This window comes from Muscardinus avellanarius (assembly GCF_963383645.1).
Source record: "Muscardinus avellanarius genome assembly, chromosome: X".
Lineage (NCBI taxonomy): Eukaryota > Metazoa > Chordata > Mammalia > Rodentia > Gliridae > Muscardinus > Muscardinus avellanarius.
The window spans coordinates 26,960,846-26,986,806 of NC_137792.1; the positions used below are offsets into that span (position 1 = coordinate 26,960,846).

The 25,961-nt window shown below is 32.6% G+C and overlaps 1 protein-coding gene across 2 annotated transcripts in view; it reads right to left on the minus strand.

Annotated features, from left to right (window-relative positions):
• DMD (dystrophin) overlaps nucleotides 1-25,961 on the minus strand; it is a gene marked incomplete at both ends in the record, with an annotated part of 2,101,015 nt that overhangs the window by 1,895,498 nt on the left and 179,556 nt on the right. For both annotated transcript variants that reach the window (XM_080719244.1, XM_080719243.1), the window contains one exon: nucleotides 19,291-19,352. In XM_080719244.1, coding sequence (XP_080575370.1) covers nucleotides 19,291-19,352 — 62 coding nt within the window. The remainder of the gene's footprint in view (nucleotides 1-19,290; nucleotides 19,353-25,961) is intronic.

Genomic DNA, 25,961 nt, shown 5'->3' on the forward strand with positions numbered 1-25,961 from the left:
TTATATTGTCATTTTAAAGAGCTCTCTAGATGAGCCATACTTATGCTCACAGCCAGGTAAAGTTGTATATATACAGCTTTGTGCAACCAAATCTAATTTTAAAACAATGAACATAGAGTGGCATTTCATAATTCTATGACATCAAAGCATTCAGAAGTCTAAAAGGAAATTAAATAACCAGTACTCAAAGTACAGCTTGCATCTTAACTAACTTCTCTTATAATATGAAAATAAACAACCTAGAATTTCCATAGGTATTGAAGGTCTGACTAAGTGGAATAAGACATATTTAGCAAACAGGAAGCCTTATGTTCAATCCCTACCTTCAAAAAACTGTATGGTAGCCATTAATTCAAACAACTGAATGATAGATCTTTCAATTAAAATATATGAACACTTTGTGTTCAATCTCATCTCAGTGCACGAAAATTTTGCAGACATTTAGTTATGCAGTGTGTTTGTACCTTTCAATCTGGTTGAAAAGACACACAACACAGAATTCCCAGACACAGAATGGGAATGCATTTTATTACAAGCCTCCCGTTATCTGGCAAGGTTATCATGTAGATGCTTTTGAAATGTCTAGTATGTCTGTGAAAAAGTAGTACCCTAGTATAGGTCTGGAAATGGGATAGACAAAGATGCTTCTGATGTTTCCTGTCTACTAGTCAAGAATGCAAGACAATATCAGGTCAATGATCCTTCTACAGCCAAAAAACATGAGACCTAAGGCTTAAGATAGTTTGTAATGCTTGCTCAATTTGAATTACACAGGCAAAATCAATGATATAAATGAGGTCTTATATAAACCGACACCCACATACCTACTCTAGCAGAACTGTAACATCAATGGTACAGCCAGATGAATCAAAAGGTCCCCCAAGGTTAGGCCTATGCCGGGGCCATCGGATAACATCGGAGCCTGCTGTGAGGAAGGCCGGAGCTGGGGCCTCTGAGGCCAGGATCGGAGCCAGCTGAGGGGTTAGGCCGGTGTCGGGGCCAGTGAGGCCAGAACCGGGGCCTCCCATGAGGCAAAGCCGCTGCTTGAGCCAGCGAGGTCTGGATCAGTCCACCGGGTAGCCAGGCCACAACTGGGGCCGTCAAGAGTGGGATCGGTATTTGCAACACGGCATGCACAGAGAAATATCGCAGAAAATTAAAACCAGATGCTTCACCTAATCATCAATAGCTAGGAGGAAAGGGGCAACAGGAAGTGGTCGAGCTATAGAAAGGGCCCTATAGTGAAGCAATTAAGGTGACCAATCAGAGGGTATGGAATAGGGGAGGATGGAGCCTCTTTAAAACACAGGAGGTACATAAACATATGTATCAAAGTTAATCACCAAACAAGCATGGGATCAAGGGAGGGGGAGGGAATGGGATGGGGACTGGATGAGGGCTAATTGGATGATGTGTGTTTCTTTATCCTCTCAAGTCTTATATTCCAATGTGATGTATGATTACAATGCACCAATAAAAATAAATTAAAAATAAAATAAAATAAAATAAAAATTAAAAAAAAGGTCCCCCAAGCCCGTGTCAATGTCAGATCCAGTAGAAGTTCTCCGCCTGTCATTCCTACCTGAGTGTTTTGCAGTCCTGCTGGCATGTCATCTAACTGGCTGTTGCTTCCTAATAGGCCCTGCACCACTCCTGATTGATGTGTGAGTACGCAAACATTACCAGCATCGAGAAGCCAGATGGCCCACATACCTCACATAGCAGCCAGACAAAACAGAGGCAGATTCAGCACTACTGGAGAGTAACATTACTTGGTGATTCTTCCCCACACCTAAGTTTACACAGTCCTATTCACTTGATTTCATTCCATGATAGCCCACAACAATGTCTCCTCTATCATTTCACTGTCACAGTTTAAAGAAAATTCTTATTTTCTGTATATCAGAGACGAAAGCCTTTACAATCAACCTGATTCCATCCTGCAATTTGTGGAAGATTTCCTAAGGTCTCTAAAGGATTAGATGAACATGATATCTTTACTGTTTTTCTGGGATAATGAACTCATTTATTTCTCCAAATTCACTCAAATTTCTTTTTAAAAAGCCATAACTTCTGGAGAAGGAGTATCCAGAGGCGAGTGTGTCCTTCCTGTATAAATAGTTCCTGACATATCTCAGGCACATAGTAGAAAATATAAAAATGGTAAAAAGTTAAATTATTAAAAATTATTTACTTGCAAGACACCAGAATAACAAGTAACACAAATATGTATTTATATATTATTTATAAGAAAAATTTAAAACCAGTTAACACTGGTTTTCTCTCCTTATATATGTAAAACATTATGTATAGGTATATATATATATATATATATATATATATATATATATATAATTTTTTTTGGTGGTACTGGGGTTCCTGGAAACCCTTCTATCTCCAGGCTACACTTCCAGACACCTATTTTTTATGGTTTTATTTGGAAACAGGGTTTCTTAAGTCAGCAAGGCTGGCTTTGAACCTGCGTAATCCTCCTGTCTCAGTCTCCCAAGCGTGGAGATTACAAGCGTGAGCCACCACACCCAGCTATATAGGTATATTTTTTAAATAATACTAGGGATGGAACCTAGAAGTCTTTTACCTCTGGGTTATACTCCCAGATTTATTTTATATTTTATTTGGAAACATGATCTCACTAAGTTGCTGATGCTGGCTTCAAACCTGTATGATTCTCCTGTCTCAGCCTCCCAAGTAGTGGAATTAAAAGTGTGCACCGCCACCACACCCAGCATTTATAGGTATATTTATGTGTGTGCATGTACTCACACTGGAGGAGAGATTTTAAATGGAATTGCTGTGGTAGGAAAAATCTAATCCATAAAAGGAAAACCAGGACACCTCAACATTCATTACTTATGCCTTAAAAGTTGCCTTATGACAACCAAAATTCTTTCCTAAATCTAAGTCAGCCGTGCACATGTTTCTGACTTTATTCACCCTTCCAGAAATAACTAAACTGCAACCTTCAAAAGCTCCAGTTTAAGATCAGGAGATGAGATGAAAGTTTGGAACCTTCCAAGAAATCCAGGGAAATTCCTTACCTTCTTATATCCTAAATGGGAAATATATTTGACAATATAATAAGCTTGCTTCTCAAGCTAAAAATTTATAGCTGCCTATCAAATCCACTCTGAGCACATTACTTCTAACTGTCAGGTCAGGCACATTGCTCATAGGTTCCCTCTGGGAGAAGCTAATTCTAGAATCACTTTATAGTTTGGATACTTTCAGCATGAGATATTGATGTTCCTATAGAATGTGGATTGCATAGCATATAAAAGGAAGGCTCGTGATCTACTGAAGTACATGTACTACACAAATTGTGTAAAATGACTGCATAGGTATTTAGAACTTTAATTACTTCTCTAAGAAGAAAAAAATGTTGATCTTTCATATCTCGTCTCTATCAATAGCTTTGATCACTTAGAAACCAAATACCACCTTTTGGAAATGGTCAATTTTTCCTCAACAATATATATAAAAATGATCATTTAAATTTTTTAAAAAGATTTTCACTAAAGGTCAAATACAATCTTTATTCAAAATACATAAAATGCAGATTAAGTAAAAATAAAATGTTACTTATTTGGAAATCTTTGGTACAAATGCTACTAGAATTCATTGAGAGAATAATGAAAGGGAATAAAGCAAAGAGTAAAGTGGAATAAAATGTGTCGCATAAAACAACATATACCAGGGTAGCGTACTATAAAGTTTTATTTCTACAGCTTTGGAAGAAGCTAAAAACTCACTTGTGACTCTCCAGCTCATGAGTAATGTGGTCATTTCAAACTTATGGTGATAAAAATTTTATAGCATTCCACTTGAGAACATATGTCAAACAGAAAAAAAAAAGTAAAAATCAAAATGAAATGTAACAAAACAACTGTAAAATACCTCTCATCTGGCACCACTATTCTGTCTTGGTCTGGAAATCAGTGGTCAATTTTGTTTTAAAATTTTTGTCTGAAAATAATGTAGCAATTGGAATTAGCACTCTAATTAACATCAAAGTAAATGTAGAAAAACATTTGCTTTTATCATGATATGTAATATGTAATAATTAGAAATTATAGTATATATTTCAGAAATATCAGTGTTGCAAAAGTAAGAACAGAAGCATAATTCTTACAATTAAATACTAATCTACGCAACCTTCACACAACAGAATGAAAGAAAAACATTTTCTTTTATAAATACGTTTTATTGACCGTATCAATTTATTTTTGGTGGTACTGGGGTTCCTGGAAGCCCTTCTACCTCTGGGCTACACTCCCAGACCTATTTTATATTTTTATTTGGAAACAGGGTCTCTTTAGCCAGCGAGGCTGGCTCCGAACCAGCACGATCCTCCTGTCTCCGCCTCCCAAGCACGGGGATTACAAGCATGCGCCACCACGTCCGGCTGACCATATCAATTTTAAAGAAATTAACATGCCTTTACAATGAAGGTTAATATGTTCAAATGATATAAATATGGAATATATTTTATATTATACATTATTTGTATTGCCATTGAATTTTTGCTATTTTTTCCGGGAGAACATTATTTTTCTACAAAAAATTTGCTTATCATATGAAAAACACTATAAATAGTATCTGATAAGACTTAAGTTTATTAGTGTTAATTAGTCCACTTTGGATAGCAGCAAAACTTGGGTGCTCTTCTAATTCTCATTCCATTTTCTTAGCTACAGGGCAATAATCTAATTAATCCCATCATTAATAGTTGTCTGATTATTAGCTATTCTTTTTCATAGCCTAAAGGTTTCATAAATTTATATAAAAATAAGAAAAGTTGTCATCAATTAGTATATATTTATCTTTATACTAATTGGCTAACTGCAATATTACTACACATCATAATCTAACACCTTGATTGATGAACACACTGTAAACATGGAATCAACAAAATGTTAAATAAGAAGCACCAATTTTGTAGTTTATTTCTGAGAATTACCGAAATTGTTTGAGGAGTTATTTATTCATTTATTTATTTATTATTTGATGTGTTGTACTGGGCATTGATTCTAGAGACATTCTACATTTGAGCTACACCCCAGCCCTTTTAATTTTTTTATTGGTGCATTGAAGGCATACATCTTAATGGGGTACAAGATGGTGGAGGCATACATGCACACATCACTCATTCCCCAATTCCCACCTCATTTCCTCCCCCTCCCTCCTTCCCATGTTTGGCTTAGTGATTGACTGATAAGTTTGTGATGTACATCATGTACATTAGGGAATTTCTTCTTCCCCCCTCCCATCTCTCTCAGATAGGTCACCTTATTTGCTCATCTATGGTTCCTCCTTCTTTGTCTAGAGTTCCTCCTTTTCTACAAAATTTCTTTTCTTTCAGATAAAGAAAGGAAAGTTGGGCGCAGTGGCACATGCTTGTAATCACTTGTAATACCAGTACTTAGGAGACTGAGGTAGGAGTATCACAGGTTCATGGCCAGCCTCAGCTACTTAGTGAGGCCCTCCGTAACTCAGTGAGACATTGTTTAATATAAAGGATAAAAATAGGGCTAAGGATGTAGATTGGTGGTAGAATGACCCTGGGTTTCATCCCCAGTACCACAAAAAAAGAAAGGGAGTTGCTGTCACTTAAAAATTCCAATATGAAAGCATGACAGTAATTTAGGAAAAGTTATTAAATGTTTGCTTTAAATTTTTAGAACTATAATATGCCTTCATTATAAACAATATAATTTTTAGATTGTAAATCCTCAAAACATTAACTTATGACCAAATTATATTACTTAATTTGTGTTCTACAGTGCTTAGCATATGCCTCTCACCTGAAGTGCTTACTGGCCCATAGACATAGGCAAAAGGCATTCAGCTAGTGCTGTTCCCAGTTCCAAAGTGTTCACATAGGGTTTGTGTCTAATAGTAAGTAACCCTATATTTCTGTTATTGAAACACAAAGCTATAAGGGTAACAAAGAGCTAGCAAGAAAATATATCATAAACCTATATGCTAAGCTTCATTCTAGAAAAGTTTAGAATAATTGAATTTAAAGAATGAAGATTCCTGTATTTTATTTTGCAACCCTAGATTGGGGCCATTTTTGAAGATGACTACAACATTATCCCCAATTTCCTAACATTTATCTTTTATCTGATTATTATTATTACAAGAAAATTGCTAAGGTATACAGATACAGTACATGTTTTCTTGTGTTTTTCTCGTTTTCAAAAATTTTATCTAATTTTTTAAAAACTCTTTTTATGATGCTTTAATTTTTGTCAACTCAGTTTACATACCGTGTATGTTTTAATTTAGAAACAAATTAAAAGATCTCCACTATATTCAAAAGTAGACTATTTTTAAGATATTGAGATGATAATAGGTACTTTGGAAGATAATTAAATATATGCTTAATTACAAATATTTTTAGAGGTTAAGGCTCATAATGTTGAAAAGAGCTATACTATAGAACCATGAAAAATTTTTTGGATGATAAAAATGGCCTATCGCTGCGTTATTCAGTATGGCTATTGAACACATGTAGTTAGCACAATAGAAAAATCACATATTTTACTTCAGTTTCACTAGTCTAAATTTAAATATATTTATGTTATTTTCCAATAACTACCAAATTGGATAACACAAATGTAAAAATTATTTACTAATAAATACATATATTTATGCATATACATGTGTATATCCACATATGATTGTATGTGTAGCAATTTTAATGCATATAATTCTTATGTATATATTTTATATACATCTGTGTATATCCCACATATGGTTATATATGAAATTATATTAGATATATCATATCTTGTTGCTATTTAAAAATAAAATCTAATATTCCACAATATTAAAAACTACAGATTCTTGGTTCGAGTCAGTGAATGACTAACTCAAACATTTATTAATATAATTTGATAAAAAATATCTTCTATTCTAAAAATCAATTATCTATTTCTGCAAAATCAGGTATTTCCTACCCACAAAAAAACATTACCTGGAAAAACAACTCAATCCTTAATTCTTAATATGCCATATCACAGTTTGCAGTTGGAAACAACAAAATCCCGTTTGTTTTCTCTTCGGAATTTTTGCAAAACTGTTATGCCAGAATATAGTTTTAAGTCTTATCATTCTTTTGAAATTAAGAATTTTTGCTTTTAACTCTATATTAAAGTCAAATCCATACTTATTAATTTGAAGAAAGCAATCAAAAGCTTTAGTGTGATTCCATTTGGTAAAGACTTTTTAAGTAACATCTGTTTGATGTATATGTGATCTGATTGAAATCTAATTGTTTTTAGTATTTGTAATCCAAGCAGCAGTAATGCCAGTAGATTTAATTATCAGTTTAAAATCCAAACAATGGGAAGCAAGACAACATGCTGCCTTCAAAGCTCTGATAATAATAGGAGTACTGGTCCATCTTTCTCTTGTACCTTTAAATGATGAGTGATCCATATTTGCTGTGCAAAAGTCTGCATGCCTAATTTAAATCATTTTTATTATGTAACAGACCTCCCTGGGTCATTTCTGAAAATAAATTAAGATGAATGTCCTCATTAAGAACAAAACATTCTGACTTGCGGAATTTCTAAATAATTTGCCTTTTCCAATTTTTCTGAGAAATTCTGAGTGATAATTAAAGGGAGTGAAGTGGGCAGTGAAACTATAATGCCTTGAGAAATAAAGAACCCCTTCCCTAAGAGAGCAGGGGAGTCTTTTGTATGTTCTTATTAAGTTTGCTAGAGAGTGAGCCTTCAGCAAATGTTTGGGGGGAGAGAATGGGTATGATCTGATTATAATAAACTGAGAAAATCTTAGTAGATTCTGTTCGTTCAGATTCTTTTCCGTGCTCATGCGTAACAGTCTTTCTTTCAGGTATAAGGTACATGAAGGTCTTATGATCTTACTTCAGAAGAAAGCCAGAATATGCCTTTAAGACCTGTGTCGCAGAAGAAGCATGGGAGAGCAGAGGATTTTGTTGCTTTTGTGGCTTCCTGAAATGTCAAGATGCCATATTTTTTTGGTAGCATGACCTGAACCTCATTAACTAAATAGCAAAAAGTAGGTGAAAGGCTCTAATTTAATAATTAATAATTTGGACACTGGAGACCTGAAAGCCTCAAAAAGAGTCTTGACTCTGTCATTGTTAACTTGAGCAGGCTATTTAATCATTCTCTGATTTTTCTCATATGTAAAATGGGGGTACTATTAATGTCTATCTCAAAATGTTGCTTTAAGCCAGGCATGGTAGCACACGCCTGTAATCCCCGAATCACAGGTTTGAAGCCAGCCTCAGCAATTTAGCAAGGCTCTCAGAAATTTAGTGAGACCATTTCTATCTAAAAATAAAAGAGGGCTAGGGATGTAGCTCAAAGATAGAGTGCCTCTGGGTTCAACTTCTTGCACCACATTCAAAAATGTTGCTTTAAGAAGTAAATGATAGTACACTTATCTGTTCTACATACAAATTTCAATCCCATTGGCTATATACCCAGTAGAAGGAGTGCTGGGTTATATGATAATTCTATTTTTAGCTTTTTTAGAAGCCATCATGATATTTTTCTAGAAGGGTTCTTTTTACTCATTCACATTTCTATAACAGTATGTGTTCTCTGCAAAAGCAATGATAAGGTGGTGAGGTGATGGATATGTTAATTAGATTCTTTTAATCTTTCTACAATGTATACAAAGATCAATACTTCCCATTATGCTCCATAAATAAACACAATTAATGTTTGTCATCTAAAAATAAATAAGTAAAAATAATTAAATAAGACAACCCATTGCAAATACATTATAATAATCTCTGATACTTAATAAATGCGTAATTTTACATATTTATCCTGATCTTTGAATTACTTTACATTTCAGGTTCAATGACTCATTATAATGTATGTATTTGAAGTTATCCAAGGTTCTGTGCATAATATATAATTGCAACGTATCCAATAAAAGTAAAGAAAAAACTAAATTCTATGCAAACCACTGTGCTTTGAAACATTTACATATGTTCCAGGTGTGGCTGTATATCACAGGTTTGAGACTAGCTTCAGCAACTTAGCTAAATTCTGTTTTGAAATAAATAATGAAAATTCTGGAAGTATAGCTGAGAGGTAGAATTCCCCTGGGTTCAATCCCAAGTAACCCCAAAACATGTACATATAATTTAAATCAAATTCCTAGGTATGTTATTTTTACAACAGGCACCATCTTCTTGAAACAAAGAATTTTGGGTAACAAACATTCATTGTCTATTTTCCTAATATAAGTCATTCTGTTCTTCGAATGTCATAGACTGTTAGGATTCAGCCTTGTACTGCTTATATAATGTCTATTGCCTTTTTCAAAAGAAATAAGATAGGTTTATTGGGTATTGAGAGGCAAGGAGTTAGTCACATATAGTTATTTCATAAGATCTGGGAAATCTTCACTGGAGAGCAGGATTCTTACTGTCACTTAAAAACAAAACAAAACAAAAACTGTGATCCTATACATTGAGTCAGGCCATATGAAAATAATACCTATTTGGAAAAATTACAATGACAACTATTGGTTGTTTTAAGGTAATAGTTTAGACTACTAAATAATAAACTACCAAGGGTAGTATAATAGTTTAAGTACCATATAATATGTTCTTAAAATAGTTTCAGTATCCCCAGAATTTATGTTTTAAAATTTAATGCCAATTATCCTCAAATCATCACAATTTTGAATTATCAATTACGGCTATCTTTGTTGGATTTAAATTGAATTAAATTAAACTGTGACCCAGTGATTTTCTGGCTTCTTATGTGGTCAATGCAAACAGTTATATTTAATGGCGGTAAAGCTGAGATAAAAATGTTAAATGTAGGAGTCAATTGCAAGGTCATTATTTTTTCCAAGTAATGAAAACATAGTACTTGATCCACTATAAAATTACAAGCTAATGACTCAGTTCTACAGAGTGGCTCTCAAACCTTGTTCAATGTACCCACACTGATTTAAGAAATGATAAAATATCATTTCAAAGATTAAATAATGACAAGGAGTATAAATCACATTTTAGATGGTACCACAAAACAGGAGTTTTTTAAAGCTCTGGGTAGAGAATTTTGGATAAAATATTAAGAAAAACTGAGAAATCAAAAGTATATGGTAAATATTTATAATTTCTAAAGTTTGTAATTTCTAAATCTATAATTTTCTAAAAGAAATCTATATATGTGAATCTCGCTACTATTTATAATGCAACCCAATGAAATTTATAATATTTTTTGAAAGTTTTAATATGGCTTTCCAAGGCATCAAACTCTATTTTTAAAGTACTATTAATAAAAATACCAAGATATATCAGATTGTTCAGTCATCTGTAGAAGAGTAGACTATCCTAATGTGTGCCAATTAGACATAAGGACTACTTTGAGCTGACAGCAATTCTGAATAAGTAGATATAAAAAGAACTCTCTGTTCTCCTCTTATCTGTCTAAAAGAAGAACATAAACTTACTAACGAGCCCCTCTGCCTGGAGGAACAAAGATTCATCACCAGAGAGACTTTAGTTTCTTATCAGTTCTTAGAAGGTACCAGAGGAGCCAACTTGGTGGTGCACGCTTGTCATCCCAGTCCTTGGGAGGCTGAGTCAGGAGGATCATCGCACAGGTTCGAATCCAGCCTCAGCTACTGAGTGAGGCTCTCAGCAACTTAGTGAGGACCCTGTTTCCAAATAAAGTATAAAAAATAGGTCTGGGAGTATAGCCTGGAGGTAGAAAACTCCCTGGGTTCTACCCCAGTACCAAAAAAAAAAAAAAAACGAAAAAGAAGCCACCAGAGGAATCTACATAACAATCTATACTGACTGGCCTTTATCTGCCATTGATTTCCCAGTAGACTTAATTTCCTCCAAATTTGCCACCACTAGAGACTCAAGGCCTGACAAGCTCATGTATTAATGATCAGAGTTAATATAATTAAGTCACAAGAGTTGTAATATCATCAGTAGATAAATCCATTGTGATGCATTTTCTGGGTGGTAACCTAGTCAGGTGAAATTTGGCTGGAGGAGGTGGGTCCCCAAGGGTGTGGCCTTAGGGACTGTGCTTGGGTCTTTGAATCTCCTTGTTTATGCCTTTCTGCTTCCAGCCTCCATGATGTGAGAGTAGAGGACTTGGAATCTCCATCTTTCTGCCTCCTGCTACCATACCCTAAGTTCTGCAGACCAAACCTGACATGAACTGAACTTCTGAAATTTATAGAACTGTGAGCAAATAAATTTTCCTTCCTCTAAGTTGTTGTAATTGGTTATTTTGTATTGCAGCAGTGAGAATTCTGATTGAAACAAGGTCAATGTTCTTTACCTTGTCAACTCACTAAAATTTTATTGTTCTTTTTTTAAGATGCTATATAAGCAAGAATTACCCATTTTTCCTGGGTATCTCTCAGGGAAGTATAATATGATGTAGACATGGCAATAAATTTGTTATTTTCTTGTCAATCTGCCAATCTGTCAATGTATGTGAGTAAGTGATTTTTTTTTTATGAGGTACTAAGAATGGAACCCAGGGGCATTCTACCTCCGAGCTGTACCCCCAGCCCTATTTTTTATTCTTTATTTTAAAACAGGGTCTCCCTGAGTTGGATAGGGCCTCACTAAGTAGCTGAGGTTGTTCTCAAACCTCAATTGTACTGTCTCAGCCTCCCAAATGCTGGGATTACAAGTGTGTGCTACCATGTCTGGCTAGCAAGCAACTTTTATAATTTTTTCTCAAATTTACCCAGTTTGGGTAAAACATGTTCAAATTTCACTTCTTTTAAGGTTTTATAAATTAAGTTTTTACTACCACTGATGATTTTTCTTAAAACTAGTTGTAAATATCAACTTGGTATTAAAATGGAGGGAACACCTGGAAAATACTACATAACCAAATATTGTGAATATTTTACCCTTAACTATTTAATTCTTTTAAATTATTTTCAATTAAATATTTTGATATTTAAAATACAACTTCAGTTTATGTTTTATCTTTTTAAACAAATGTATTGTAAAACAAAGTATAATTTATGAAAATTCACATTTAATGAGGAAATAAAAATTAGTCATTTATCATTTGTGAAGAATACTCAGGATAGTCTTATCATAAAATTACAACTGTCATCAATAAATTTAGCTAAATGGAGCAGAGACATGAAATATTAAAGACACACCCCCAGGGACCCTTCGTCAGCAACTAAGTCCCATCTCTAACATGCCTATCTTGTTCCCATGAGGTTTATGAAGACATTCTAAACACAATCCATTAGAGTCACTTTTCCAATAATTATTCTCTACTTTCTAGTTTGAATGTAAAACTTGAATGTATAAAGAGATAGAAATTCAGTGTCTATACACTATTGAAAGGATAATAGATACAAGCCATCCCCCCAAAATATAATTATCTCGCCGGGCGTGGTGGCGCACGCTTGTAATTCCCGTGTTTGGGATGCTGAGACAGGAGGATCACACAGGTTTGAAGCCAGCCTCAACTACTTAGTGAGGCTCTCAGCAACTTAGTGAGACCCTGGGTCTGGGAGTATAGCCCCTCTGGGTTCCACCACCAGTACCAAATAAGAGAGAGATAAAAGTCCCTTCATTTTTTAACAATATGAATGGGCCTGGAGGACAGTATGTTAGCTGAAACCTGCCAGGTAGAGGAAACTGTATGTATTTGTTTCTCTACCTGGCAAGTACTGCAAATACTCACATAAGGAACCTAAAAAAGTTGAACTTTATAGTAGTTTAGAGTAGAATAGAAGTTAGTGAAAGCTCTGAAGAGGGCTATGTTGGGGACAGGTTGGTCATTGGGTATGTTAGCATTAGAAAGAAGCAAAAACGCTCTAGCATTCTATGGCATAGTAAGGTGAATATAGTTAACACTATGTAATGTGTTTTATGTGTGTGTGTATGTATGTGTGTGTGTGTGTAAGGTATATTGCATTTCAAAATATATATGAGAATTTGAATGTACTAGTCACAAAAAAGTGATAAAAGTTAAAGGTGACAGATATGTTGATTATTACAACTTGATCATTACATAACGTATACATAAATTAAAAGATCACAGTAGTCCCATAAATATGTACAATTATATGTCAATAAAAAATTAAAATAATGAAAAAATAATTTCTCGTTCCTAAATTAAAACAAGTCACTAACACCAATAAGTGTTGTTTTGGTAAAAAACTAATATAGAGCCCTAAGACAAGATAAATCAGATAAATAAGGCATTAAGACCATCAGCTATAGAGAATTTATTTTTGTTACCAACAATCATGCTAACTGTTAAATATTTACATTTACTAGCTAAATATGCTTGCCAGTGAGGTCACTACATACTAGATAAGTAGAGCTACTAACAATTCCAATTTTCTCATAAAATCTTTCAGAACATACTCATTAATACAGAAAATAAACATGCATACCTTCTAAAACTGGCTGAAATTATCAATTATCTCAGTAATAGTAGGTTGATAAAGAACAATAAATTTCTAAATTTTTCCTATAAACAAACTATATTCTTTCTTTGAAAATACTGAGACCTATCACAATCCAATTTTCATTTTGCTAACTGAATGATATCCTTTCATACTTGGGTACTTAGCAATGATTCGATTCAGGAAATCATTCAGGAGAATGGTTCTTGGTGGGTTAAACCATTTAGCATAATTAACTTGATTCCAAACATGGATACATCATTCTACAAATGATCTTAACATCAAGTGTAGATGTTAGGAATTCACATGCCAGTAAAGCAATATTTTTTCTTTTTTCCAAAATTATTTAAAATAAATATTAAAATTATCTCTCAAACAATAATTTGTTTATGATTAATAAAAATAAAAAGCAGGATTTATGAATAAAAATATTCAGTTTAGATTAGTAAATATTATCTCACTCACTAAAACCTAATATGTAAACATTAACTTTTAACACAATAGAAATTACTCCCAAATAATTAATTTAAAAACATCATAATTAGTGGTTACATCTTGGGAGTATTAAACTTTCAAAGGTGAAATAAGTCCTCTGTTATTACTATAAGTATTCAGTACTTCCTGTTTTCAATGTTCCCCATACCCTCCTTGCTTCACATAGAATATAGCAATTTTGCGATGTGTCCTAACAATTCGATCCAGCAATACCACTTCTGGGTATCTACTCAAAAGAAAGGAAACCAAACTAATGCCATGTGTATCTATGTTCATAGCTGCACAATTCACCATAGCCAAACTGTGGAACCAGCCAAGATGTCCATCAAGAGATAAATGGATTACAAAACTGTGAGATATGTACACAATGGAATTTTACTCAGCCATAAAAATTACAATTGCGGTATTTACCGGGAAATGGATGGATCTTGAGGATATTATGCTAAGGGAGATTAGTCAGTTGGAAAAAGTAAGGAAAGCATCTGATTCCTTACTGTACATTCATAGGCACTTTGTATAGTAGCAATATATAAATTAAAAACTTGTAGAAAGTAAAGGTACATAAATATTGCTGTCTTTTTCCCTGATATAGTTTTACCACTGTTCTAGTATCTTCCTCTTACAAAATGAAAATTTTAAGCTCATTTTAAATATGTAATATATTTACTTAATGTGTATATATATATATATATATATATATATATATATATATATATATAAACATACCCAGGTTTTAAAGGCATGGATTGGCATACAGAGTATAGTGTGATAATAAAAATGAATGCTCTATCCTTTCTTTTTCATGCCAAGAAGGTAGCCAAAATCATGTTGAAGAAGGAAATGAGTAAGCATCTATAAAGTATTACACATTCAAAATATTAGTTCTGAAAATAAAAGTTCACAAAGGTTGAGTCTCCCTTATCCAGAATGCTTGGGATCAGAATTGTTCCAAATTTGACCGTTTTTTACATTTTGAAATATTTGTACATACTTTATCAGTTAATCATCTTTAATTTGAAAATTCAAAATATAAAATACCCTAAAATCTGAAATATTGTTCATATCATGTCAGCACCCCATAAGTTTTCAGATTTCAGAGCATTTCAGATTTTGGATAATTGGATTAATAATGTTCAAACTACCTTAAAGACTGATATAAAGATCTAAATGAAAATGATATGGGGGAAAGTTACAAGAGAATGGCGGGTGTGGGGTCAGTCAGATTAAAGAGAGATTTAATTAGCTGTCTCAAAACGGGAAATTATATTGTGGATTTCAACACCCTACTCCCTTATAGAGATGTCACATAATGTGCTAAAATATTTCTATTACATGGCTTTAGAGGACCAATAACAAGGGCAGAATTGTCCACAACTGCAAAAATCCTTTGTTCTCTCTAAGCATGGCCTATCAGCCAAATACCATTTATATAGACACGTTCATGTAGTCCTTAAGCTACTATCTGTAACTAGAATGGACTTATATCTAGGGAACTCTTCGCAGTACTTTGGATCCTTGGGAATGGAAGAAAGGAGAAGAACATAAAATGTTATTCAGATAGATTTTTTTCAACACCCCTGTTGTTGGGGGTATGGGTTGTATAAGAAGGAAGTTATTTAATTTAAAGAAACAAAGAAATACATTTGTTACAAATTTTGGTGTGGAATTAAAATTTCATTCTTGTATCAATATCATCACAAACTCAATGATTACAACTTAACTATGAGGTTTTCAAGAAGACCAGACTAAAAAATTGGAAATAATTGAAATATATAGGAGAGAGAAATTAGGTAGAGTGCATAAATATATTCTTTCAATTCAGACAATATCCTTCACAATGGCAAAATTTTTGTTTATGTTTTACTATTTAAATGCTCTTTTAATATAAGTTTTATTATAAGTAGATATGGATATACAAGGAAAAAGACTCAGAAAAATTATATTTTATGTTTCCTTTCTTTCCAAAATATATTGAAGCCTAGGTAAAATATTTTCCTCTAAGATACAGAGTGGTGTAAAGAAGCATGGTTTACTAAATAATCATTTTAGTGCTAATTTGAATTATGTCATCCTAATCATGCTGGTTACAAGGCAACTCATTAAGAATTCTTGGGAAAATATGGTACATTGTTCATTTCTATATATGCATTATATATTTATATATTTATTTTTCTATATATGTTTATTCTACATAGATTCTATATCCTTATACTAAGGGGGTGGGTTCTGGATTTTGGGTGTAGGCATATATGTTATGGCAATAAAGAAGTAAATGTACTATGCTATCATGGAATGCTGTGAACTCATAGACAAAATTAATCACACATTCCTACTTCATTTAAGTCAAATATAAAGCTGCCTTCTAAATTGGGAGCAATCAATCAAACAGAAAAGTGGTGGTGTGAGAGAAATAATGATAATTTCTTAATCCAATGTAGGATCAAAATCATCATATACTTCATTGGGAGATGGTTTATTTATATTTTTCCATTTATCTTGCTTCTCACATATCATCAAACAAGTCTTATAAAAATTATTTTGGTTCTGATTTCAAAACTACTTCCTTTTAATAAGCCTGAGAGAATGACTATAATGCTTATATGAATTATATATAAGTAAAGTTTATATATTTTTAGAATTACAACACATCTACAGATTACTTAGAAAGAATATTTACCTTGCATTAATCTTATCTAGAAATGCCTTTGTGTTTATATGGAGATAAATACTGTTTTCTTATCTTTATGGAATTGATGTGATAAATCACATTCTAGTAGAAATTTTTAGAATCGGATAATAGAAAACTTCATTTGAAAAAGAGATAGGGCTTATTTTAAAATGGTACTGAGGAAGTGAAAAATCAGTTGGAGTTTTCCAAAGACACATTTGACTGCAAATGACACCAAAATGATAAAGATATATTTAATTACATTTATTTTCTTTTTTTTGTGTGTGGTACTGCGGGGTGGAACCCAGGAGTTTTCTACCTCCTGGCTACTCCCCCGCCCTATTTTTTATAATTTATTTGGAAACAGGGTGTCACTAAGTTGCTGAGAGCCTCACTAAATAGCTGAGGCTGGCTTTGAACCTGTGCGATCCTCCTGTCTCAGCCTCCCAAGCACTGGGATTACAAGTGTGCGCCACCATGCCTGGATAATCACATTTATTTTCTTAAAACATGCTTTCTAGTAAAGAACTACTCTGCTATCTTTCCGTAATTTACAAATATTATATAAATAGATGTTTATGCCTCACCAATAAACCTTTGAACTGAGGCTCATTTGAACTTTATATGTGTTTATGTGTATATTAATTTACCATACAGACAGTTGATAACATTCCTTTTCTGTTTTAAAGCCTTCTTTAACAATTCTTTTCCATTCAGAATTATTTTTTTCCTTCTAAACTTAGCAGACTTAACCATGTATACTATTACACAAGTCCATTCATTGTACTCACTTATTGTATTGTTACTGAACATCAGATTTACAAATGAAAAACATACTTTTTTCAATGGACTCCTATTTTAGACCTTTCACCATAAAAGCTTCCAGATTCCTCCTAGCCCAGAGTAATGCTTGCTCAGGCCTTTCACACGAGGTCCACTGGGTTTTACTCCATTTAGAAACTACTAGTCAACATCTCCCAAATGACCATGTACAATCCATGAGAACAGAAGATTAAATTTCAACTAATTGTATATTATCATAGAGGCTTAGAATTCTGTTGAAAATCATGTACTAATACAACAAATAAGTGTTAAATGATCAATATTTGAATTACATTTAAATTCTGATACCACCAAAAAAAGTTAACAAGATTTCCTTTCTTTCTTGTTATCTTCAAAAGTTTTTTTTTAATAGTATATTCACATGTATACAATAGTTGATGGTAGTTTTTCCATTATGGGTACTTGGTATTGGGAAAGAGAGAAAAGGGAAGGCAAGAGGGGCACCTAGTCCTGTGTCCATGTATGTCATTGTGTCATCATAATTTACATTATGATGTGAGACTACAATGTACCAATACAAGCATAAAATAACAACAATACAAAAAAGTATTTTCGCTTACTTAGAATTTTAGAAAAAACATATGGTAAAATGAAAAAGATACTTTTAAGGGTCTCAAAACTGAAAGTTAACACATACACACAGAAATATTTTACCTCCCTGGGCATGGTGGTGCATGCTTGTAATCTCAGTGCTTGGGAGGCTGAGACAGGAGGATCTCGCAGGTTCAAAGCAAGCCTCAGCTACTGAGTGAGACTTTCGGCTACTTAGTGAGACCCTATTTCCAATGCCTGGCTCCCAGCCCTTTTTTATTTTTTGTTTTGAAATGGAGTCTTGCTAGGTTTCTGAGAGTCTCACTATACTGCTAAGACTGCCCTTGAATCTGCCATCCTCCTGTTTCAACCTCCCAACTACTGGTATTACAGGTGTGAATGACGATACTGGGCTATGATATAGAAGGATTGTACATTATAAATATTAATTTCCCATTATCCAGAGTTTGTTTTTGAGTGGACATTCAATATTTATGTATATATACATATATACATTGTATACACACACACACACACACACACACACACACACACACACACACATATATATATATATATATACATACAATGGAAAGATAAAAATGACTCACAAAACACTTGATATTTTTGCTGAAATACATAATAATTACATGTAAATTCAAATTTTTTGACTTTGAAATTCAAAACAATGTTTTTATAATACATTCTATATTCTAGTTTTCAGGGTAAGGATATCTTAATCTATATTCATGTATAATTATTAAAAGAGTTGTGCTTTATGGATCATGAGTTGAATTACAACATAAGTAAATGTTACTGTGTGGACTAATATCTGAAGAAAAAGATGATACTTCACTTTAAATTCTTTAAAATATACTCTAAGTTATAGGGACCAAATAGACGCTATATAGTTATGTTATTTTTTTCTGAGCTTGGTAAAGATCAAGAGGGATAAAACATAATAGTTTATACAATAAAAAAATCCATTTATCTTCTCATTTGTAACATATAGTAGCTACTTCATAGACATTTGTTATTATACTGTGTCGGTGAATCATGTCAATAAAGCAACATTACTGAGAAGAAGCAAAGTTGCACATTAAAAAAAGTAAATACCTCTTTACCATATATTCTACTTATTCCTTAATTCAAAGTCAACATAATATTCATATATTTACAAAATAAAAATAAAAATTACAGTATGAGAAAAATAATGTAAACACTTAAAATTCATAGATATTAATTCATTTAGAAAATTCTACCACTTTAATCTTAAAAAAGTTAAATAGTCTTACCTTAGAAAATTGTGCATTTATCCATTTTGTGAATGTTTTCTTTTGAACATCTTCTCTTTCATCTGCAATACAAAATGAAACATATTAAAGTTATTTTGAAGGCAATTTTTCTTTTACTACCAAAATGACAATAAATTATAATATATTAGTGCTATTTTACATTCAGCATTAAATTTTTTGATAAATAAAAATGAATGATTTTGATATTGGGCATCCAACCTAAAATTGTATCTGGTCCACAGATATCATTGAAATATCATTCAGAGACATTATACAAGAATAGTTTCATCTGAATACAAGAAAAATATTTATTCTGCTATTTATTATGCTAGCATAATTAAAGGAGATTATTATCTGTCATTTCTTCATAAGAATTATTCCTGACCTCTTCCCTACTCACTGTACATGTAGAAAAGATGATTTCCTCCCTCGTAACAAATACATAACATGAGCCTGATCCCCTATAGGAGAAGCTTACTAATGATCAGAAGCATGGCTTAGCTATCTTTGTATTCCAGAACCTAGCACATTGTCTGTAAAAATTAAGAGCTCAGAAAATATATTTGATAAATATGTAAATGTTTTAAGGGAGGGGCGATTCTAGCCTTCCAAAATTGCTAGTACCTCTTTTCATCAAAAAGTCAGGAAATTTCAAATAAAAATGCAAATGATACTCTTCATGGCTTACATATAAATACTCAAAGGAAAAATCCCAAAGGACTTATGCCAAAAGATTAGGGTGAGATTTTTTAAGAAACAGTGAAAAATTTTAAGAAACAGCTTTACAAAAATCATGCTTCTAAAAATTACCTCTTTCACCTAAGCTGAAAATTAGTATAGAGTAAAATGGACAGAAAAAGCATGCATCTTGATTTACTAAAATGAGTTTTAAAATCCAAAGCCTAATTTAAAATTATTGTGAATGTAATCATATTAGTTAAATTCAATAAATGTATACATGTAAAACATAATTAAGGTTTGGAGATTTCATATTTTATTTACATGGATCAAAAACTATTATTAAAAAGCCATGAAAAAGTAACCTTATTTGAACTCATATTTTAGTTGTAAATTTCTAATACTTCCCTTGAAAACATATAATATTTAGTAAATAATTTCTTTCTCATAAAAATGCATGCATGCACTAAAAAGATGTTTATCTTTAAATCACAATATAAATCCAAGATTAGATGTTTTTAACCAACACGTGAAATAGCATTGGATATGTAATGTTAGTTTAAACTGAGAAATTTTTACTTAGTTTCACAGAACACATTTTTCTTATTTATGTTATCCTATGAGCTACCTATAGTTAATATGATATAAGATAAATATAAAATAAAATAAAGATGTGTATATATATTATTTGAAATCTTTCCTTTATTAAGAAGTATGAATAAATAAAAGTAGATAGCAATTGTTTCCAGACCTAATCCTTATTTCTTTGAATCTTTTTCTTGCCATAAACTCAGTACTGTATTTTTCAAAATAATGAAAAAAAAACATTTCAAATGCTCAAAATTTAGCCATCTTCACTACTTTGCTATAAAAAGTCTAGATTATATCTATTTCTTAATTATACATACAGATATCCCTAAAAGTGACATTGTTCAAAATTTTCTTATATTTTCTAACATGTGCATGTGCATCCTCTGTCACTAATATATTAGAGAGTAAATAAATCTGTTGTGGCTGAAATATGGTATGTTCCCAAGAAAGCTAGTGTTGAGGCTTAACATTCCTATGTGGCAGTGTTGGGGCGTGGTGCCAAATAGGAGGTGCTTGGTTCATTGGGCGAAGTCCATCTAGCAGAATTGAGTTCTCACTCTCACTGTACTAGATTGCTTACTACCAATCTAGTTTAGAGCAGGTGAGTATAAAGCAAAGTTATCCCTTATGTTTCCTCTCTTTTGCATGGAATCACCTGTCTTTCCCCTTTTTACCATGAGGCTCCCACCAGAAGCTGAGCAGATACTGGCCCCATGGTCTTAGACTTTCTAAATGATGAGACCAGCCTTATTTCCTTACAAATTGTTCAGTCTCAGGTATTTCATTATAGCAACAGAAAATGGAATAAGGCAGAGTTATTTGAAAGCCCACATTCAGATGTTTCAAAACATAAGCTCCACCAAAAGCTATTTGAAGAGAGTTGTTCTAGAGGCTTTTAAGTAAAAAAAAAAAAAAAAAAAAATGGCTGCGTTTTTATTCTTTACAATTAAATGCAAAGAGGCCTTCAAGGCAGTATGAAAACCTTGACATTATGTGCTTAATGCTATTAATTTACTATGTAAATAGCACTAAATGTAAGGTTCAAGATATAAATATCTTCACCAGAAGTCCTCTTTACCTTTATTGCCTTTTATACAAGGAATATATGACTTCAGTGAAATAGCTACATATTTCATTTTATATAGTAACATGTATTTTATTTAACCAGATAAGTATTATAATCAATATAGTGTTAGTATTGTTAGTAATTTATTGTTATAAAATATATAACAATTATTAGTGCCTTGCTTATAAATATGTTTTACTTCTGTCATCTCAACCTATCCATACATAGTTCACTATTTTATATATTAAAAATCAGATTAAATAAAGCTAGTAGGCCAAGTAGACATATTTCTTTTAATTTTCATTTTACTTTTATTGTTCTAAAATATTATACTTTTATATATTTTAATGTATATATTTCCATTGTTATTTCTCATATTGCTTAAAAGATAATTTTAGGCATGATCAATTTTGAATATATAAATAGTCAGTATTTACATACACCATACATTTACAAATCATTAGAGACTATTTTGAACCTTTAACATGATGGATATTTTTACAGGTACATAGTATATATTAAAATATATTAATGTGAAATCAGAGACAAATTGAAGTAGAAAGGAATAAAGTAAAAACTGTCTTACTAGGAAGTGATTGAACATATTCTTGTTCAAAAGACAATTCATTTTTTAAAATTTTCTCTGAGGTTTGTTTATGACTAATTTTCTCTTACTAATAAAAATATTCATGGGCATATTAATATTAGAGGCAAAGAAACTCTTTTAGAAGAGTTTACTTGAAAACTGTTCCCTGGAGATATCAGAATAAAGAACTACTACTTCATAAATTGCAGCGAGTGACCGACATTTTATTTTATTCCCTCCATGGGGAAAATTCATATAAATTTGCTTTCTACCATGACATAAAATTTGTATTTCTTCTCAAAATTAATTAACCCCTTTTAATAAAGTTATGTTTATTTAGTATATCTAGTCCTTTTTATTATCTAAGATTAGTACATTGACCCTTTACCTTGTTATTAATTTTTATAGCCTTGACACCTTTTGGAATATAAATGTGGAATATATTAAATTGTGATATTTATGATTCACAAGAGCAAACTACTACAGACAAATGATATCAGGCAAACGAAAAGAACTTAGTCTGGGGAATTGGCTTCCAGTCCCAGTACAGGACTTGTTGGAATTGTGCCCTTAAAATTGCCAGGCTTTAGTCTCTTCCTCTGTAAAATGAAGAAATTAATTATGCTTTAACTCATACAGCTGTTGCTAGGATATAATGAAATAATTTATGCAATATTTAGAGCAGTTATCTATAGTTATCTATAGAATGCTTACTACATGTTCATCTACTGTACTAGTTACTGGGAATATAGATAAGACTCAGTTTTTGTCAAACTTCATAGAGAAAGGATATATCATAGATAACCATGACACATTGTATATGAATAAGGATACTTCTATTCAAAGGGTACTATAGGAGCTCAGAGGCTCAGAGAAAGAGATATGCAGTTACATATTGCTATGGTTAGATATAGAATGTCCCCTAAAGAGCTCATGTATTAGGTGGTAACCTAGGCTGATGGAGTGGGCTAGAGAAGGTGAGTCATAGAAGCGTGGCCATAGGGACTGTGCTATGTCTTTGAATCCCCCTGCTCTCTCTTGCTTCCAGTCTCCATTATGTGAGAAACAGATTAGCTGCTCTCTCCCTCTCTCTGCTTCATGTTGCTATGCCTGAAGCTCTAAAGACCTGGTCTGACATGGACTGAAGCTCTGAATTTTTCAAAACTGTGAGCAATAAATATTATTTTTACTTGTGTATGGTCAGACTTATTGGGTCACAGCAGTGAGAGTGCTGACCAAACCACAGGTGTGTTAAGGAAGATATTTTAGACAAGGTGCTGAGTCTAGAAAGATGAGTGAAAGCTAAGTAGAAAACAAGTTGAGAAAGAAAAGATGAATCGTTCTGAGCAGGGAACAAAGGCAAAGGCAGAGCACTAAGAAATAAAAAGTTCATTTTTTTATTATATATGATTTCATTTTGTTGAACTCTAAAACATGATCAGGGGAATAATATGGGGATAACATTTTAAAGGGAGCTGGGAGTGAGATGCTGGAGAATCTCTATAACATCATTTCCCCTTGTCTGCTATCAGATAACACAGTATATGTAAATCTACTGAAAATCTGGAGAAAACAAACAAATCTGTAAACATCAAGAATTAATCCCATTACCCAAAGCAATTAACCATAATCTATATCTGAGAAACATTTTAAATGGTATTTTTGTTAGTTGATCTTCATTGAGACCCTCATCACTTATGTGATACAGAGAAAAAAGTTTAGGCATAGAAGGAAATATTAAAGTTGAAGGCAGTTCAGAAATGCACATAGTAAAGAAGCAGAAGAATATGATTTTATTTTCTCTTTTATAAAAAAGGACAATGAAATAATATGTGAGAACTATTAGGGTCGGTCTATTTTCTGCTTCTACCAAAAACGAGAAAAAAGAGGAAATGAGAAATATGGAAGATTAATGGTAAACATAAGATAAGGTTATGTGATACTCTGGGACATTATGAAGGAAGGCTCCAAACTTGAGACATAGTTAGAAAATGGACTTACCATTCTATTAATGCCACAAAATGGCAATGCACAATGGAGGAGGTCAGAATACAGAATGGTATGAAAAATGTTTTCCATTAAATCTGAGTAATAGCTTTTGATCATAGGAGTTTAGATTTCTAGGGCATAAGGTGACATTAGTGGTCAGTGTATAATGAGAAGCTCTAAAATAATTAAACACCCATACAAGGAACAGAAAAACTGTTAGTGTCAAAGAGGTCTCCTTATTTTCCCATTCACTCTGCAATCAATGCACTGCAGTTTTCACTGCTCATCATCTTACAGAAGTTGTTTTAATAACATTATCTATATCCTTTCTCATTTCCAAGATAGCAACTCTCTGGATCAGAGCTATATTTCTAGCACTTAGAATGTGTTACATAGTAATGCTCAATAGAAGCATTTTAAGGTAATGAACCCCGGATTTTTTTCAGTCTTCCTCTCTTTTTACTTTGCTGCAAATATGAATTTTATTAAGCTTTGGTAAGCAGGATAATGGTTCCCTCAAAGATGTCAATGTCCTAATCCCTGACATCTGTGAAGAAATTATATTACATGACAAAAGGGAATTATGGTTACAGATGAATTAGACTTGCTAATTAGCTTTGTTTTGATGAGGAGATTATCCTGAATTATGCAGGTGGGTTCAAGGTAATCACAAGGGCCCTTCAAAGACAAGCAGGGTGCTATGAGAGTGAAAAACAGTAACAAGTAGCATGAGAAGGACATGGCCCAGCACTGATGATTTTGAAGATATAGGCTGTGTGCCAGGGAATTTGGATAGTCTCTAGAAAATAAAAAGACAAAGGGAGAGATTCTCTCCCCCAGCCTCCAGAAGTCCAACAGTTCCATAAGCACATTGATTTCAGCCTAGTATGTCCCATTTTAGATTTCTGATCTATCGAACTATTAAATAATAAATTTATAGACTTTCAAGATACTAAATGTATAAAGAGGTTTATAACAGCAATAGAAAAGTAATGTATAATGTCTCATTTCTAAAACATATTAAGTCAACAAATGCATTCTGACACCTACTTGAGGTAAAAACACAACTTTGAGAAAGATAATATTCCTACCTTTTGATCCTTATAGTTAGAAGGAGACACAAAAAGAAATAGATATAGAAATACAGACATATTGAAAAATTCCCTGATTTAAAAAGATAATTGATTTTCTGTCAAAAACATTATATATATATATATATATATATATATTTGTGTGTGTGTGTGTGTGTGTGTGTGTGTGTGTGTGTGTGTGTGTGGTACTAGAGATGGAACCCATTCTACCTCTGAGCTAACCCCCCAGCCCTATTTTTTATTATTTATTTTGAAACAGGGTCTCACTGAGTTGTAAAGGGCCTAAGTAGCTGAGGATGTTCGTGAATCACAATCCTCCTGTCTCAGCCTTCCAAATGCTGGGATTGCAAATATTTGCCATCACACCCAACATCAAAAGCATATATTAAGTTACTAACGTGAAAAATCAGTGCTCCATGTTAAAGTGACATCTCAGCTGAGTTGTGAAAGTTGTTTAAGGGTAAAGAGGTAAAAAAGAGAACCCCAGAAAATAAAAGGAATAGACATAACTATTATATGGTCCATTCACAGAACTAAAAAAGAGGGAAAAAATATAAAAGTGGCAGAGATGACTACAAAAAGGTAAAATGTTTATTATCCAACTATGGAGGGTCTTTAAATTTAGCCAGAGAGTAGTTAGAAACCAAAGCAGATTTCAAGTAGGGTAATG